General features: G+C 35.7%; 3 protein-coding genes across 5 annotated transcripts; all 3 read left to right on the top strand.

Moving 5' to 3' along the window:
* The first annotated feature begins 227 nt into the window (after window positions 1-227).
* Window positions 228-1,477, top strand: LOC8281673 (protein EXORDIUM-like 2). Its single transcript, XM_002513902.4, has one exon. The coding sequence runs from the start codon at window positions 363-365 to the stop codon at window positions 1,287-1,289; it is 927 nt and encodes a 308-aa protein (XP_002513948.1). The 5' UTR covers window positions 228-362; the 3' UTR covers window positions 1,290-1,477.
* Window positions 1,478-2,294: 817 nt separating this feature from the next.
* On the top strand, window positions 2,295-6,265 carry LOC8281674 (serine/threonine-protein phosphatase 2A activator). Its single transcript, XM_015716119.3, has 2 exons — window positions 2,295-3,639; window positions 5,630-6,265. The coding sequence occupies exons 1-2, from the start codon at window positions 2,483-2,485 to the stop codon at window positions 5,634-5,636; spliced, it is 1,164 nt and encodes a 387-aa protein (XP_015571605.2). The 5' UTR covers window positions 2,295-2,482; the 3' UTR covers window positions 5,637-6,265.
* A 1,932-nt stretch (window positions 6,266-8,197) lies between these two features.
* On the top strand, window positions 8,198-10,905 carry LOC8281675 (F-box protein FBW2). 3 transcript variants are annotated; one of them, XM_048370762.1, is made up of 3 exons: window positions 8,198-8,375; window positions 9,404-9,716; window positions 10,083-10,905. In XM_048370762.1, the coding sequence occupies exons 2-3, from the start codon at window positions 9,409-9,411 to the stop codon at window positions 10,762-10,764; spliced, it is 990 nt and encodes a 329-aa protein (XP_048226719.1). In that variant the 5' UTR covers window positions 8,198-8,375; window positions 9,404-9,408; the 3' UTR covers window positions 10,765-10,905. The 3 variants fall into 3 exon arrangements, with proteins under 3 accessions (XP_048226719.1, XP_002513950.1, XP_015571570.1); XM_002513904.4 differs by having other exon boundaries at window positions 8,371-8,511; XM_015716084.3 differs by lacking the exon at window positions 8,198-8,375 and adding an exon at window positions 8,624-8,872.
* The last annotated feature ends 2,904 nt before the right edge of the window (window positions 10,906-13,809 follow it).

The following is a 13,809-nucleotide window of genomic DNA, read 5'->3' as shown; positions in this document are numbered from 1 at the left end:
TAGATTCATGAATCGGTCACAAGAAATAAGGTAGAGAAAGGAAAGTTCCAAGAGCAAGGGCCAGTGCGTGGTTATTGCAAAATCAGAAAACCTCGTAATGGATGAGATCAAAACACAAACTGAGTAGGTCCCTTCCCAGGACACTCCCTACCCTTAATATACAATCCCTACGCCATTACCAAACTCCACCAGTATGCCTCTTTGACACCCACCAAGTCAACTCCACGCGTCACCATTGGTACCATACTAAATTAAACCCTTCATGCTCCATCTCTCCACTTCCAGCTGTACCCATTTTTATCACCCTATAAATACCCTTCTCTTCACTTCATTTCATCACTTCCAACACAAACACTCACTCAATGGCTTCTTTTTACGGTTTCAGTCTCACCATTTTCTCTTCTCTTCTTTTGATATTCTTGACCTGCAACCCTACCCTAGCCACTACAAGAAAACTCACAGCTTTAGTTCAAGAACAGCCTCTGGTTCTTAAGTACCACAACGGCCCTCTACTTAAAGGCAACGTTGCCCTTAATCTCCTTTGGTATGGCAACTTCTCTCACATTCAGCGCTCCATTATCGTTGATTTTCTTAACTCTCTCAATTCTGTTAAAACTCCATCACCTTCTGTTTCTTCCTGGTGGGAAACTACTGGGAAGTACAGAGGAGGTCCTTGCACCGTCGCCATAGGGAACCAAGTTCTTGATGAGAATTACTCTCTTGGTAAATCACTCAAATTGGCTCAGCTCCCTGTTTTGGCCTCCAAAGCTGGTGCTCGCGGTAAAAATCCAATCAATTTTATTTTTACCTCTGATGATGTGGCGATCGAAGGGTTTTGTATGAGTCGGTGCGGGACTCATGGGTCGGGTCAGGATAATAAGGGAAAGTTTGCTTATGCTTGGGTTGGTAATTCAGTGAGACAGTGTCCTGGTCAGTGCGCGTGGCCTTTTCATCAGCCGATTTATGGACCGCAGAATCCTGCTTTGGTTGCTCCTAACGGTGACGTAGGAATTGACGGTATGGTTATAAATGTGGCCACGGTTTTGGCGGGAACAGTGACGAATCCGTTTAAAAACGGTTATTTCCAGGGCGATGTTAACGCGCCGCAGGAGGCAGTTACCGCGTGCACGGGTATATTTGGGAAAGGAGCGTACCCGGGATATCCAGGGGAGGTTCTGGTGGATAAAACGACAGGAGCTAGTTACAATGCGTTCGGAATCAATGGGCGGAAATACCTGGTACCTGCTATGTGGGACCCACAATCCTCCACCTGCAAAACCCTCGAGTGAATAACTGAAAAAATAAAAAGATATATATACAAAAAAACCCTCAAAAGTTTCAAGTTTTGTGTTGTATCTATATGTACTTTAGATGTAGATATCGAGCAGAAACGTAGCTGGTGATACTTTTTTGGATGCTATTGTAGAATGTTGAGTACTGTTTTTAATAATTAAAAAGTTTAAACTTCTTCTGAGTACCTTATAAAGAAATGCACCAACAAACACAACCTTATAATTCTTTTAACTAATCTGTTAATTGTGGTGATATATTTTAATCCCCTGAATACAGCATTAGAAACAGAAATGACATCTTACCAACAGCAGCAAAGGAACACATGGCCAGTGAATTTTGGCTTAATGGTAGTTAAGTCTTTTCTGGTTCGATATATAATGTTTAATCTCATACCAGAAACAGATACATAAATTAAAACCATTATACGTTCGAGCTTAAGAAGGAAAACCTCAAAGATAAACTACAAGCACTAGAACCTTAATGTGTAGGTCTTCAGTACGCAATTTATTATGCTTCGCACATGCCTCCAGTTATTACTTGCCAACACGCCCCACCAATGCCTAAAAGCAAATAAATTGAAGGAGAAAAAGCCTTCAAAACCACCATGAAAGTGTTAAGCAAGAAAAAGGTCCTTTAACATCATCTTGAAGTTTGATTTACTTTTTCTTTAGCGGGTGGTGTTGTCTCTCACTTAAGAAATCATGACAAGTCTTTTGATAGATGAAAATCCAAGCAAACGAAAAGCTTCAATAAGGGAGTTAAACTACTGGACATGAAAAAGAATAAAAAACAAACTAAACAGAAAGGAAAGGTCCCTTACTCGCACTGCATAACGGAGAATTCTACGGGTATAAAAAATGAATAATTTTTACCTGTATACACTGCATTTTAATATTAAATTATTTAAAAATAATAAATATATATTAATTATTTATTAGTTTAGTATATACATATCTCAATCATTTATGGGCTTCCACTTCCTGCAACCATGAGGCCCATGTTAAGTCCACCCTAATCAAACCTTCAAAATTCCTGTATTTTACAATTCAAGTTTTGTAGGTGGTAGCCCGAATGGAGAACCCAAATCCCCTCCACGTCGTCACAGCTCACTAGAGCAATGCCCTTTTCTGGACAGTAGAAAGAAGAAAACTCCTTACCTCTTCTTTCCTCTCCGCCAAAAACCACCAACATGGAAGATCCCCAAGGCCATCGCCACCACAATCAAGAGTCGTCCACCTCCTCGTCACCGTCATCATGCACCACCACTTGCGTCAAATGCGGCGGTCCAACAACTTACCCTCCGCCACCCCAAACCTCATTTCCTTCAATGTCCCCGCCTCCAACATACCGTCCAATACGATCCCCAGCTATAAATCTCCCTCCGAACAACAATACCCAAGCCATAATCCTCGCTCCCGTCCCTCAATCCCAAAAGGTTCTACCCATTTCACCTCCTTACAACTTTCAAATCCCCTCCAAAAAAATCCAAACCCCTGAAGATATACGCCACTTCCACAATTCCGTCTCCTGCCAAAACTTCCTTGGATTTATTGTCGCTCTCTCCGAATCCATCCGCGGCCACAAAATCTCCTATCCCTGTCATCAATCACTCACTATAAACACATTACTTTCCATTCTCGAAACCCTAATTCTCTGGATTGACCAAATCCCTCCTGTCCAACAATCTGCCCGTTATGGCAACGTTTCGTACCGTACCTGGCATAACCGTTTAGAGGAAAGTAGCGAGTCATTAATGCTGCAATTTTTACCTGATGACCTTAAACAATCAACGGTCGAGATTATTCCTTATTTCACTGATAGTTTTGGTAATTCGAGTAGGATTGATTACGGTACTGGTCATGAAACGAACTTCGCTGCATTTTTATACTGTTTAGCAAGAATGGGAATGATTAAAGAAGAGGATTACCAAGCTGTGGTTGCTAGGGTGTTCGTTAAGTATCTTGATTTAATGAGGAAATTACAATTGGTTTATTCCTTAGAGCCTGCCGGTTCGCATGGTGTTTGGGGGTTAGATGATTATCATTTCTTGCCGTTTATATTTGGTTCGTCGCAGTTGATTGACCATAGGTATATGAAACCTAAGTCAATTCACAATGAGGATATTTTGGAGAATTTTTCCAATGAGTATATGTATCTTTCTTGTATTGTGTTTATTAGAAAGGTTAAAAAAGGTTTGTTTGCTGAGCATTCACCTTTGCTGGACGATATTAGTGGTGTGCCTAATTGGAACAAGGTGAACAGTGGGTTGCTTAAAATGTATAAAGCTGAAGTTTTGGAGAAAGTGCCTATCATGCAGCATTTTCTATTTGGTTGGCTCATTAAGTGGTATGTGATTTTTTTTTTTTCTGCTGCTTCCTTTTTTTTCTTTTTGTAGTGTTTTGCGAGTAATTGAATTAGTGTGTTCAATTTGGTTTTATTTCCGCAATTTTAGTGCAATTCTTTGCTGCATTGTCTTTCTATTAGTGATAGTGATAGAGTAAGGTTTTCTATAAATTGATGCTTGACATATTTGATTACTTAGCAGTATACTTAACTTTATTACTACACTTGGTTTGTGGAATTCATCATCTGTTAATTGCTGCTCATGTGCAATTTTCTTACATTTGTGGATGGTGAGTGTTTATAACCTCAGGATTGATGACTATGTGCTTGTGTTTATTTGTGATATCATTTGCTAGAGCTTGATACATTAGATGTATGGTCAAGTATATATTTTTAGTGACTGAATGTATTCATTTTTCTTTCCTTTTCGTAGCTTGTCTCGCTGTTATCATTTCAGAAAAGCTAAACACATTGAGGAGGAACTGATAATCCCATTGTAGAGTAGAAAGGTTTCAGTTTTTCTACTGTATATCCGATGTCTAGGCTGCCCCATTAAAGATGCCTCTAGCTTTTATCGTCCTATACAAAGTAATTTTATTGAGTTACCAGAGTGAAATTTACATGCCCAAACCTCCAAATCAAAGACTTTTAAGGTTAACTACAATACTATGCGACTTCATTAGGCATATATCAAATGGAATTCTGTTTCTCTGCTTAGATATGTGTAATACTTGAGATATTTTAAACTATCTCTATTTTCAGTTTCCAATTATCCCATTTGATTGTAAAATCTGCCCCTTGTTTTTTCAGAACACTAGAATAGAGATTATACTCCTGCTTGGTTCCCTAATAGTCTACCTTCAGCCTTAACTCGTGTCGTAGGGCAATCAAGAGTCAAGTTTTGCTCGATAACTTTAGTACTCTCTACATCAGTTTTCAGTGACCTATTGACTGATTTTTGTTGAGGCATGGAATTGAGTTGCCTTGTATGCAGCACCACACAGCAAGTGGTACATGATCTTTTGTCACATTTCAGTCCACGTCATCTACTATCATATAGTTGAAACCTCTCTTTCTTGCTTGGGGCATCATGGGCAATCTAAAGCTCTGATAATCAGCTTGTTGTAATGCCTTTGGTTTCTATGCGCTAGGAAAGCATCTTTCATTAGTCTTATGTCTCTTTGCTTGGAGCTTTGAACAACACAAGTAATCTTTGAGGCTCTAATAGTTAGTTTAACTTGGCCTTAGATATTGTTAGTTAATATTTGTGGATTAGCTTTTTCAGTGGATATTATTCTGCCAAATACCACTTATAAGCCTAGATGCCAAGCTTCTGGTTTATAAGAGCAAGGTCATGAATGTTCTGCTAATCATTGCGGGTTGATATTGGAGTTGCCCATTTATATGAAGATGGCAAAATACCGATCTTACCAAACTGGGAATATGTTCCGAATAGGGATTTCTCACCCTGTCTATAATGTTTCTGCCCCCACCTTCCCCAATAATTATTTATATTGCCCTGCATTGTCCCAGTGCCATTCTTACATTTATTATTAACAAATTTTTAATCTCTGGATAGATATCCTTGAAGATTGTTTACCTGCATGGTAAGTCATAGGCATGTTGAGTATATATGTCAAGATCCGGTGGACAAAATAGTACCATTCAGAGGAGCGGGTTTTGCTTAACTTAGCAACCCCATGATTGTTATTTCTTTTTCCTTTTAAAAGAAATTAAATGGCCTTTTGATTGTTGTTCTCTGGTTCTATGACAAGGATCATGTTTCATGTGTTTTTGCTGTGACTGCATTATCATGATTAGGTTGATGTATTTACATACTCAACAACTCATCATTGGAAGCATTTTTTAATGCTACATTTTAATCTGATTGGCTAATGATCTGTTATAATAGGTGCTTTTGTTGTCCTTTAATTGTAGCAGATCTTACTATTGATTTATTAACTGATATTTTGTTATATTTCCTTTCTTCCAGGGAGTAGTATCTGATTATCAGCTCTATAGGAACATATGCTACAAAATCCAAAGAAATCATTTGTTACTTGATCTTACCTAGTGTCGTTGCACTGCAGTTGCTGGTCGCCAAATTTGGAAATATGATAAACTTGTTACTTTAGAATGCATTTGAAGTTTTTCCTGCCACTTTAAACTGGCCAAGCAGATGCAGTGCGCCTGCCTTTTTGTTTTGACTTGCATTTGTGATAGTACAATTATTTTGAATGGTTGATGGAATGAAATTCTATCTTTTGGTAGAGCAAATAGTTGAACAAGTGGGCATGGGTTTTCTTCCCATGGTTGTGAGGCCAAACTGATATGGTAATCAAAGTGGAATGCTGCGCCAAGCATTATAATGAACAGTACCGATATGCCCATAGGACTTGCTGTTTTAAAGGAGTTGGCTTTCACGACCATTTGTTCGGCAGGATCATTAAATAAGATTATTCAACAGCACGATGAGAAATGGAAGCAAATGCTGAAGGCCATTGTAACGCTTCAATATGCGTCTTTTACTGGTTGGTAGCCATTTATAATGTTATGGATTATATCATTGGTGTAGGGTATCTAACTTTCAATTCGCTGGAAAGGAAGGAATTGTTTCTTGATGTGTTAACTTTTGGCTGTCATTGCGTCTATTTGACGGCTTAATTTGCAATAAAATTTTAATGTCCAAAAGGATCGAAAAAATATGGTCAGATCAAGTCATTCCAAGTGTCAATCGAGAATTGAAGATAAAAAGTGTTGTTGCGATCCCATTTGCTTCCAGTGATTGTAAATTCTCTGCTGATGGGGCTTTATATTGTATCTTTAAAGGATGCAGGAGAAGTGGGCGAATTTGCTAGGCCGAAGAAGATTTTAAACAAATGACAGATTTTATTTTATATTTTAAAGGAAAATTCTTTTTTTAACCCTTTAACAGCAAGTAGAATATACAAGGACTAAACCCCTCTATTAGTCTGTCAGCTTTTACTGTCCATCTGTAGCTCTCTGCTCTGAGTTTCTGCAAAAACTGGGACTCTCTGCCCCCACTGTCCAAACTTAAACAGAAGCAGAAGCAACAGTTTGGAGTTTCTTTCGTGTAGAAAATTACCTCCATTATCTTTCTAGTCCTTTTCCATTTTTCACCACTTGAGGCTTTATTGCTCATCTTCCTCATCAGTGATTTTTAATGAAATAAATAATAGCAAACCGCTGTTCATCACTTGACTTATTATTTGCTTCCTTTATTGCTTAGTCAGTGAAAAATATCAAATCTGAATTCATAAATATTATTAGAACAGCTGAGGTCAAACTTTCAACATACACTAGAAAGAAAAAAAAAAGAAACCCAAAATGACAATAAAGAATTTCAGACAGAAAACTGAAAAAATATACATTTCCTTCAGAGAAGACTTTACACATTTCTTCTGTATTTTGAAAGTTCACAAAAAGGTACTAGGAGGGTATATATATAAACATTGCACTGAACAATACTTCAATAACATTCACAATAATTTATAGTATGATTGCCTTTTGCTTTAGGTGCCAGAATTTTCAAGATGGGATCAAATTCCAAATCACTTTCTACATGACATGATGTTGGCATAAAAGAAAATTGAGCCTGATGGTCCCAACTACAATCATATCAATCTAAAGAAAACACACAAGTACTGTCTAGCTCTTGTACCCTGCAGCAATTTTGCACTCTAATTTAATTAATTGACACTAAATGCTCTTGCATTAAAGAGAAGCTTGAAGTACTAACTTTTTATGGATGGTGGTTGAGTCAGTTGCAGAAAACAATTTCACCCAAAAAACAATTGTTTAATGGTTTTCTTTTAATTTTTCCTTTTATTCTTCAGGTTGAAAAAGTGATTGTTACACTCAACCCACGTCTACTTAATATTTAACTAATTAATACTTATTAATCTTTTTTTAAAGAGTTCTTTCATACTAATTGTTTTTTTTTTTCAAATTAAAAATTCTAACTATCTCCTATTTTCATATTTAAATTCTTTTTATTTTTTTATTAGAATAAATGTAATAAATTTTGTAATATTTATAAAAGAGTAATTTAGTCTAGTTATTTTATATAATTAAGCATATTAAATATTTTTTTAATTTAAATAAAATATTAATTAGTACAGAACAAAGAAAGTATTAATTATTGACGGATGATATAAACTGATTGACGAATCAACAATTTTATGGTCAATTGATGAAGCCATACATAAACAAGTTAATGGGAGTCAGATGATGCAGGTTGCATTGGGACCTGAAATTCCAAGTGCAATGTTGAAACAGAAAAGCTCGGTTCTTGGTCCAACACTACATTAATGGGCCTAAACCAATCTTGTTCAAAAATCCTCCGTGTTGTCGGTGGTGACCCTTTGCACGAGGCCCATTTGGAAATTGTAACAATCAATCTAATGGCTAACCAGAGCCCTTGATACAACTGTCATTGGCATGAGATTGACACTTCCGAGTTCAAGAACGAATAATAAAATAAAAAGCTTTCATTTATTGTGTCATTCTCTTCTCCTCTGATTCATTTTCTTGATTTTCTTTTTATTATTTCCTTAAAAAAAGTGTGTGTGTGTATATATTCTTTTCATGTACATTACATAGGCATACTTACATACATATCTATATCTCTCTCTTTCTTGCTTCTTTTTTAACCCTTTGTTTTTACTGTTGGGTTTTTGCTCTTTGTTGCTTGCATTGCATTGATGCTGTTCAGTTAGGTGGGTGGATGGGACTCTACTAAATTTTGTAGCTTTCCTGCTTTCTTTTTTTACCCCGTCTCGTTCTTCTTCTTTCTCTCTCTCTCTTTCTTTCTGGTTTTTCTTTTTCTTCCCTGTGTTTGTGGCGGATAAACCGGTGAGTCTGTTTCAGAAATCCAAATCCCAAAGAAAACAAAATCTTTCTTCTAAGAAGAAAAAGAATACCCATTTCTTTTCCTTTTTTTTTTTCTGCAGGTGTATGTATTTGCAAATCTATTTAGATTTCATTTTACTTTCTTTCTCTTTCTTTCTTTCTTTGGGGAAGCTTTAAAAAGCAAGAAAATCCAACTCTGCTAATCTTTTGTTTTCTGTCTTTCGCTGTTCTTGATTTCAGAGGATTTGGAAACATGCGATTTTCTCTTCTTTTCTACTTGTCATGCGTTTTAACCATGCAAACTTTACATGCAAATGATGTTTCTAAGCAGTTTTCCTCTGTAGTTGTAGGGATCTGTCAAAAGGTTCTTAGTGGATTTCTTGTTTGTTCATTGATTGACTGTTCATTTCTTGATTTTTTTTGTTCAGATCAGTTATTTTTAGTTTTCTCTTTCATTTCTATCAATATTTTGGTACAGACTTTGTTATTATCGGAAAATAAATTAAAAGATATTGTTGGCCTGATTTCTTTATTTGTTATACTGATGTTGAATGGTTATTTATCTCCCTTTTTCTCTTCTTCTCATTTTTGGTAATTTGCTGCTCCTTCTCTTATCTGATCTTATCTCTTTGCTTGTACTCTATCTGTCTACTTCTATGATTGTCAAATTCTTGTTCTTTTTGTGGATACTGAAAATAACACATCTTTTACCATTTACCATTTATTAGTGAAAATTAATTTTTTTTATTACTGCAGATCTCTTGCTTATGCGCTTTAGATTCTTGAATTCTGCACATTTTCCGTGTAAATTATGACATTCCTATAAATGAAACTTTCGTGAGAGACTAGGACTTTTCTATTTGAGTTTCTGACCTTGGATTATGTGCGGTGGCAGTAAAAATGGAAGATGGGAGTGAGTATCGCTGTTGGGATGAGCTGATACCTGATGCACTTGGGCTAATCTTTAGAAATCTTTCTTTGCAAGAGATACTGACAGTGGTCCCAAGGGTTTGCAAATCATGGAACAGAGCAGTTTCAGGGCCTTACTGTTGGCAAGAGATTGACATTGAGGAATGGAGCAATAAGCGCCAGCCTCACCACATTGATCGCATGCTTAGAATGTTAATTGCTCGAAGCTGTGGTTCCCTCCGCAAGCTCTGTGTTAGTGGCATCCCCAGTGATGCTATTTTTCCGTTCCTCGCAGATCAGTAAGCTGAACTAGACTCATTCCTGTTCTTCCTTTGTTTCAGTCTTCATATTCCATCGCTGAACTTGTTATAGAATCTTGTAATCTGCTTGTAGTTGTCGAACACAGAGAGTCTAATTGGTAATCTCGATGACCTTTTTTTTGTCTATTTTTGGATTTAGGTTTTGTAATTGCAGATGAGAAAACCTGGTCTTGTTTTGATGCTTAATTGGTTTGTTGTTATGTCAAACTGGGGAACTTTCTTGTTGTAATTGCAATTACTGGATAAGGCAAAGAACTGGCTTTTTCCATCTTAGGATTAGTGACCTTTAATGACACTTAGTAACATTGGTATTTCTTCTTTATTTTTTTTGCTTGATTTTGCAAGTGCTGGATCCCTTCAGACATTGCGGACGCCAAGAAGTGAAATAAGCGATTCAATTGTTGAACAGATTGCTGGAAGGCTTTCAACAATCACTTTCTTGGATGTAAGTCATTGTAATGAAATCAGTGCTCGTGCTTTAGAGGCTATTGGAAAGAATTGTAAATTGCTTTCGGGCTTGTGCCGAAATGTGGAGCTATCATCTTCAGCAAACCAGCTTCTGCAAGACGATGAGGCCCAGGCCATTGCTAGCACAATGCCTAAGCTGAAGCATTTAGAGGTGGCTTACCATCTTCTTATAAACACTGAAAGTGTGTTGAAGATCCTTTCAAGCTGCCCTGAGCTCGAGTTTCTGAATTTGACAGGATGCTGGGATGTGAAATTTGATAGGAATTTCCTCCAAGAAAAATTCCCAAAATTGAAGGTTGTGGGGCCTCATTTATTGGATTATTACGATATGAATGACTGGGGAGATTATTGCTCTGAATATTCAGATGCATATTCAGATGCTTCTGAATACTTCGCCTGGGAAATCTTTTCTGGCGACATGGAAGATTATGATGATGATGATGACGATGATAGTTATGATGGGATGTGGGATGATGAGCAAAGGCTGGAAGAGCTTGAGCTAAGGTTTTATGAAGGAAATGAGGATGCCGGATTATATGGTTGGCCTTTATCTCCATAGTTCATGTTTCCTTTTCTTGCCTCTGTTCAGTTTTCTATTTCTAGCACTAAATGCATCTACCTAGTACTTGCTTTATGCACTGCGAGTATATATATATATATGTTTCAGTAGAAATGAATGAAGTTGTATGCTTTTGTGTCACCCTCTTGTTGTTATCTAAAGGATTGTCTTGTTACATGAAAATAATTTGAGAACAGGATGGATGCTCCTTAATCCAGTTGAATGGCCATTGACACTGCCACTATGTTTGGTTGGAAGGGAAAAAATGGAAAAGTAATAGGAAAAGAAAAAGGGGGGGGGGGGGGGGGGGGTTAGGATTGGAGCATCCTTTTGTGAAGTATCCTAAATTATGTAATAAAAGTTTCCTCGGCTGATATTTTAGAGCAGAAGAATTGGCCCACCTGGATATTTATAGATGGTAATTATTGGCATGTTTATTGATGACTTAAGTACCCAGATTGCTAGCCACTGAGCAAACAACTTTAAACCCAGCCATTCAATTTCAGTGGCGTCAATGCCAATTGCATTTGTATTTCGCAGGAGTTATGAGTAAGTTTTAGCTTCTGTACAGTGGCATCAAGGCCAAAAAGGGAGCTTAGGCTTTTTGACTTGCTTGTTTAGGCTTTGTTCACTTTCATTATCCAAAGAGGAGCACTGATTCATGTGTTTAGGCTTTCTTTTTTATCATAATGCATATCTTATTCTTAGTGATTATCAGAATAAAAGGTGTCCAAGAAAAAAGAGAATGATTAGGTTAAATAATTGAATGCATAAGTCAATAAAGTTCAAAATTGTGCTTAATATATTTATCACTCTCCGAAGATTTCTCAAGTTCTTATATTAAATATCAGGATGAGATTTCAGATTACTTTGCCATTGCTTTAGGCTTTTGCAGCTGTAAATCTTGACAATAACTTCACTGCTTACTCTATTATTAGATGAATGGCATAGATATTTGGATAATGAAATAGAGATGTTAATTTTTATATTTTATTATTACTTTTATCATCTAACCATTGGAAAACAAAGGAAAATTTGATGCTCAGGAATGTTAACATATAAGATGTCGGTTTATTTTATATAGTTTTGTTAGTTATATAATTAATTAATTAATCCAAAACAAATGATATCTAATTCTCTCATCTTATCAGTAAATAAATAAATAAATAAATATCTAATTCTCACACGAGTACCTAACTAGTCACATGATTCCATGTGATCCATCTCTTTGGATTTGGATCTTCTACTCTTGCCATCCATTCAAATACTTCTTCTCTTGAGATGTGTGTTTTTGTCCACAAATTTTAATAATAAATCATCACTGATATTAGGCCAGCATTCTGAACCTATTTTCTACTTAAATTACTTAAACCCACATTAAAAACCATCGAATAATTGTTATTTAGCTAATGTGAAATTCTACATTTCTAGTTATTATTTTGAATGTAGAACAAAGTCAATATCAAAAATTTAAAATCTGAATCTGACAATCATAAAACAGTAATACTGATATGAATCTATAAAAGAAAAGAACAAGAAGAAAGTGACAAACATCTTAAATTCACAAGATTTATAAATCATTACTGCACAGCCAGAAGAAACTTTTTGAAACAGGATGCTCACTAGGAATTAACTAAAATTGTTTTGACCCAAATTTTGGAGATTTAATTAAAAGCAGCGAAGGTCCTTCAAAATTATATTCACCATAGACATATAAATAAAATTTAGCAAAGGGATTGTTACTTCTAAGGGCAAACTGAAGGAATATATGCATTGGCAAGTGGACCGTATCTCTCTCTCATTCACATTCTGGGTTGCCTCATAATGCTTCATTATAAACAGACAATGGTCCCCCCCCTCTCTCTTATTATTATTCTTACATATAATTGTCTGGTTGCTTCTCAAATTCTAAACTGTGTTAAAATATGGCCAAAAGATTACTTATTGAATTCCAACCATATTTTTTGGTTAAGTGGCATCTAAAACTCCATGTCAAGCACCCATTACCACATAGCTTTTTAGGACCCTAATATCTTTATAGTCTAGATTTAGAAAGACAAGCAGAATTGAATAGTGAGCTTTGTATCCAAAATCACCATTAGTTGAAAAGTAAAACATTTCAATATCATGGCAATTGATAGTTTAATTTAAATCTTTGGATGGAATGGGTACTTTCTCTGTCTCTATCTTCCCTTCTCATCTACTAAAATTTCAAATCGTGCACCTTGAATATCTCACCAGCGCCACTCCTGCTTGTTCTTAGCTCTCCATTTCTATAATTGATGCCACTAATCATAATATCATTTTAAAGAGGTTCAGTGGATGAGCTAAATGTTTTATTATAATTAACATAAAGCATGCAAACTCTTTGAAGAAGAAGATAAAAGAGTTTTCCATTTTTACTGTGGACAAAATGGAGCAATTTCTTGTACAAATAAATTTTCTTCTTTTTTTATTTTTAAGAAGAAAAGAAAAAAAAAAAAAAAAAAAAAAAGATGTTGCATAAGAGGACACAGTGGTCCCTTAATTAAAGACAAGATGCAATCATCAATGAGAAGATTCGCCCCTTTCCTCTTTCTATTTTCTTTATCTGTTTTCACTATCACATAAGGACTATACCCAAAGGACTCTGATCTCTGCTTGTGAATAAAAAAGGAACTCAGTTTACTACCTATCTGAACTCTGTTCAAACACTATGCCTAAACGTACAGCTTTCTTTTCTTACTCTTTAAATTCAATTTTGTTTATGAAATGTGCACAAAAATAAAGAAGATGGATATATTTTTTATTAAAAAAATTCTACGTATTTTATTTTTCAACTCAATTCCTAATATTTCTATTGGATGTTTGTGTTTTAATTTCTTTTAGCATCGCAATCACCTGATCACTATATTAATTTCCTTAATAGTCTGCTAAATATTAAAAGAAAAAAAATCAAGCATGACCCTATAGTTGAATGTTTATATAAAAAGAATTATAAGCTATCTTTTGAAAATCCAAGACTATTTAAATGCTGGGGTGGAGAGGGAATTTATGAGATTTTCC

The sequence above is a fragment of the Ricinus communis genome, chromosome 2 (assembly GCF_019578655.1).
Source record: "Ricinus communis isolate WT05 ecotype wild-type chromosome 2, ASM1957865v1, whole genome shotgun sequence".
Classification (NCBI taxonomy): Eukaryota; Viridiplantae; Streptophyta; class Magnoliopsida; order Malpighiales; family Euphorbiaceae; genus Ricinus; species Ricinus communis.
The sequence above is the reverse complement of the archived record's forward strand: the minus strand, read 5'-3'. Positions and strand labels throughout refer to the sequence as shown.

What these genes read in the sequence shown, in the direction of transcription:
- LOC8281673 (XM_002513902.4), top strand. Translation starts at nt 363, where the DNA reads ATGGCTTCTTTTTACGGTTTCAGTCTCACCATTTTCTCTTCTCTTCTT.
- LOC8281674 (XM_015716119.3), top strand. Translation starts at nt 2,483, where the DNA reads ATGGAAGATCCCCAAGGCCATCGCCACCACAATCAAGAGTCGTCCACC.
- LOC8281675 (XM_048370762.1), top strand. Translation starts at nt 9,409, where the DNA reads ATGGAAGATGGGAGTGAGTATCGCTGTTGGGATGAGCTGATACCTGAT. An exon ending in TTTCCGTTCCTCGCAGATCA is followed by an intron (nt 9,717 to 10,082) that starts GTAAGCTGAACT and finishes TGATTTTGCAAG; the next exon opens with TGCTGGATCCCTTCAGACAT.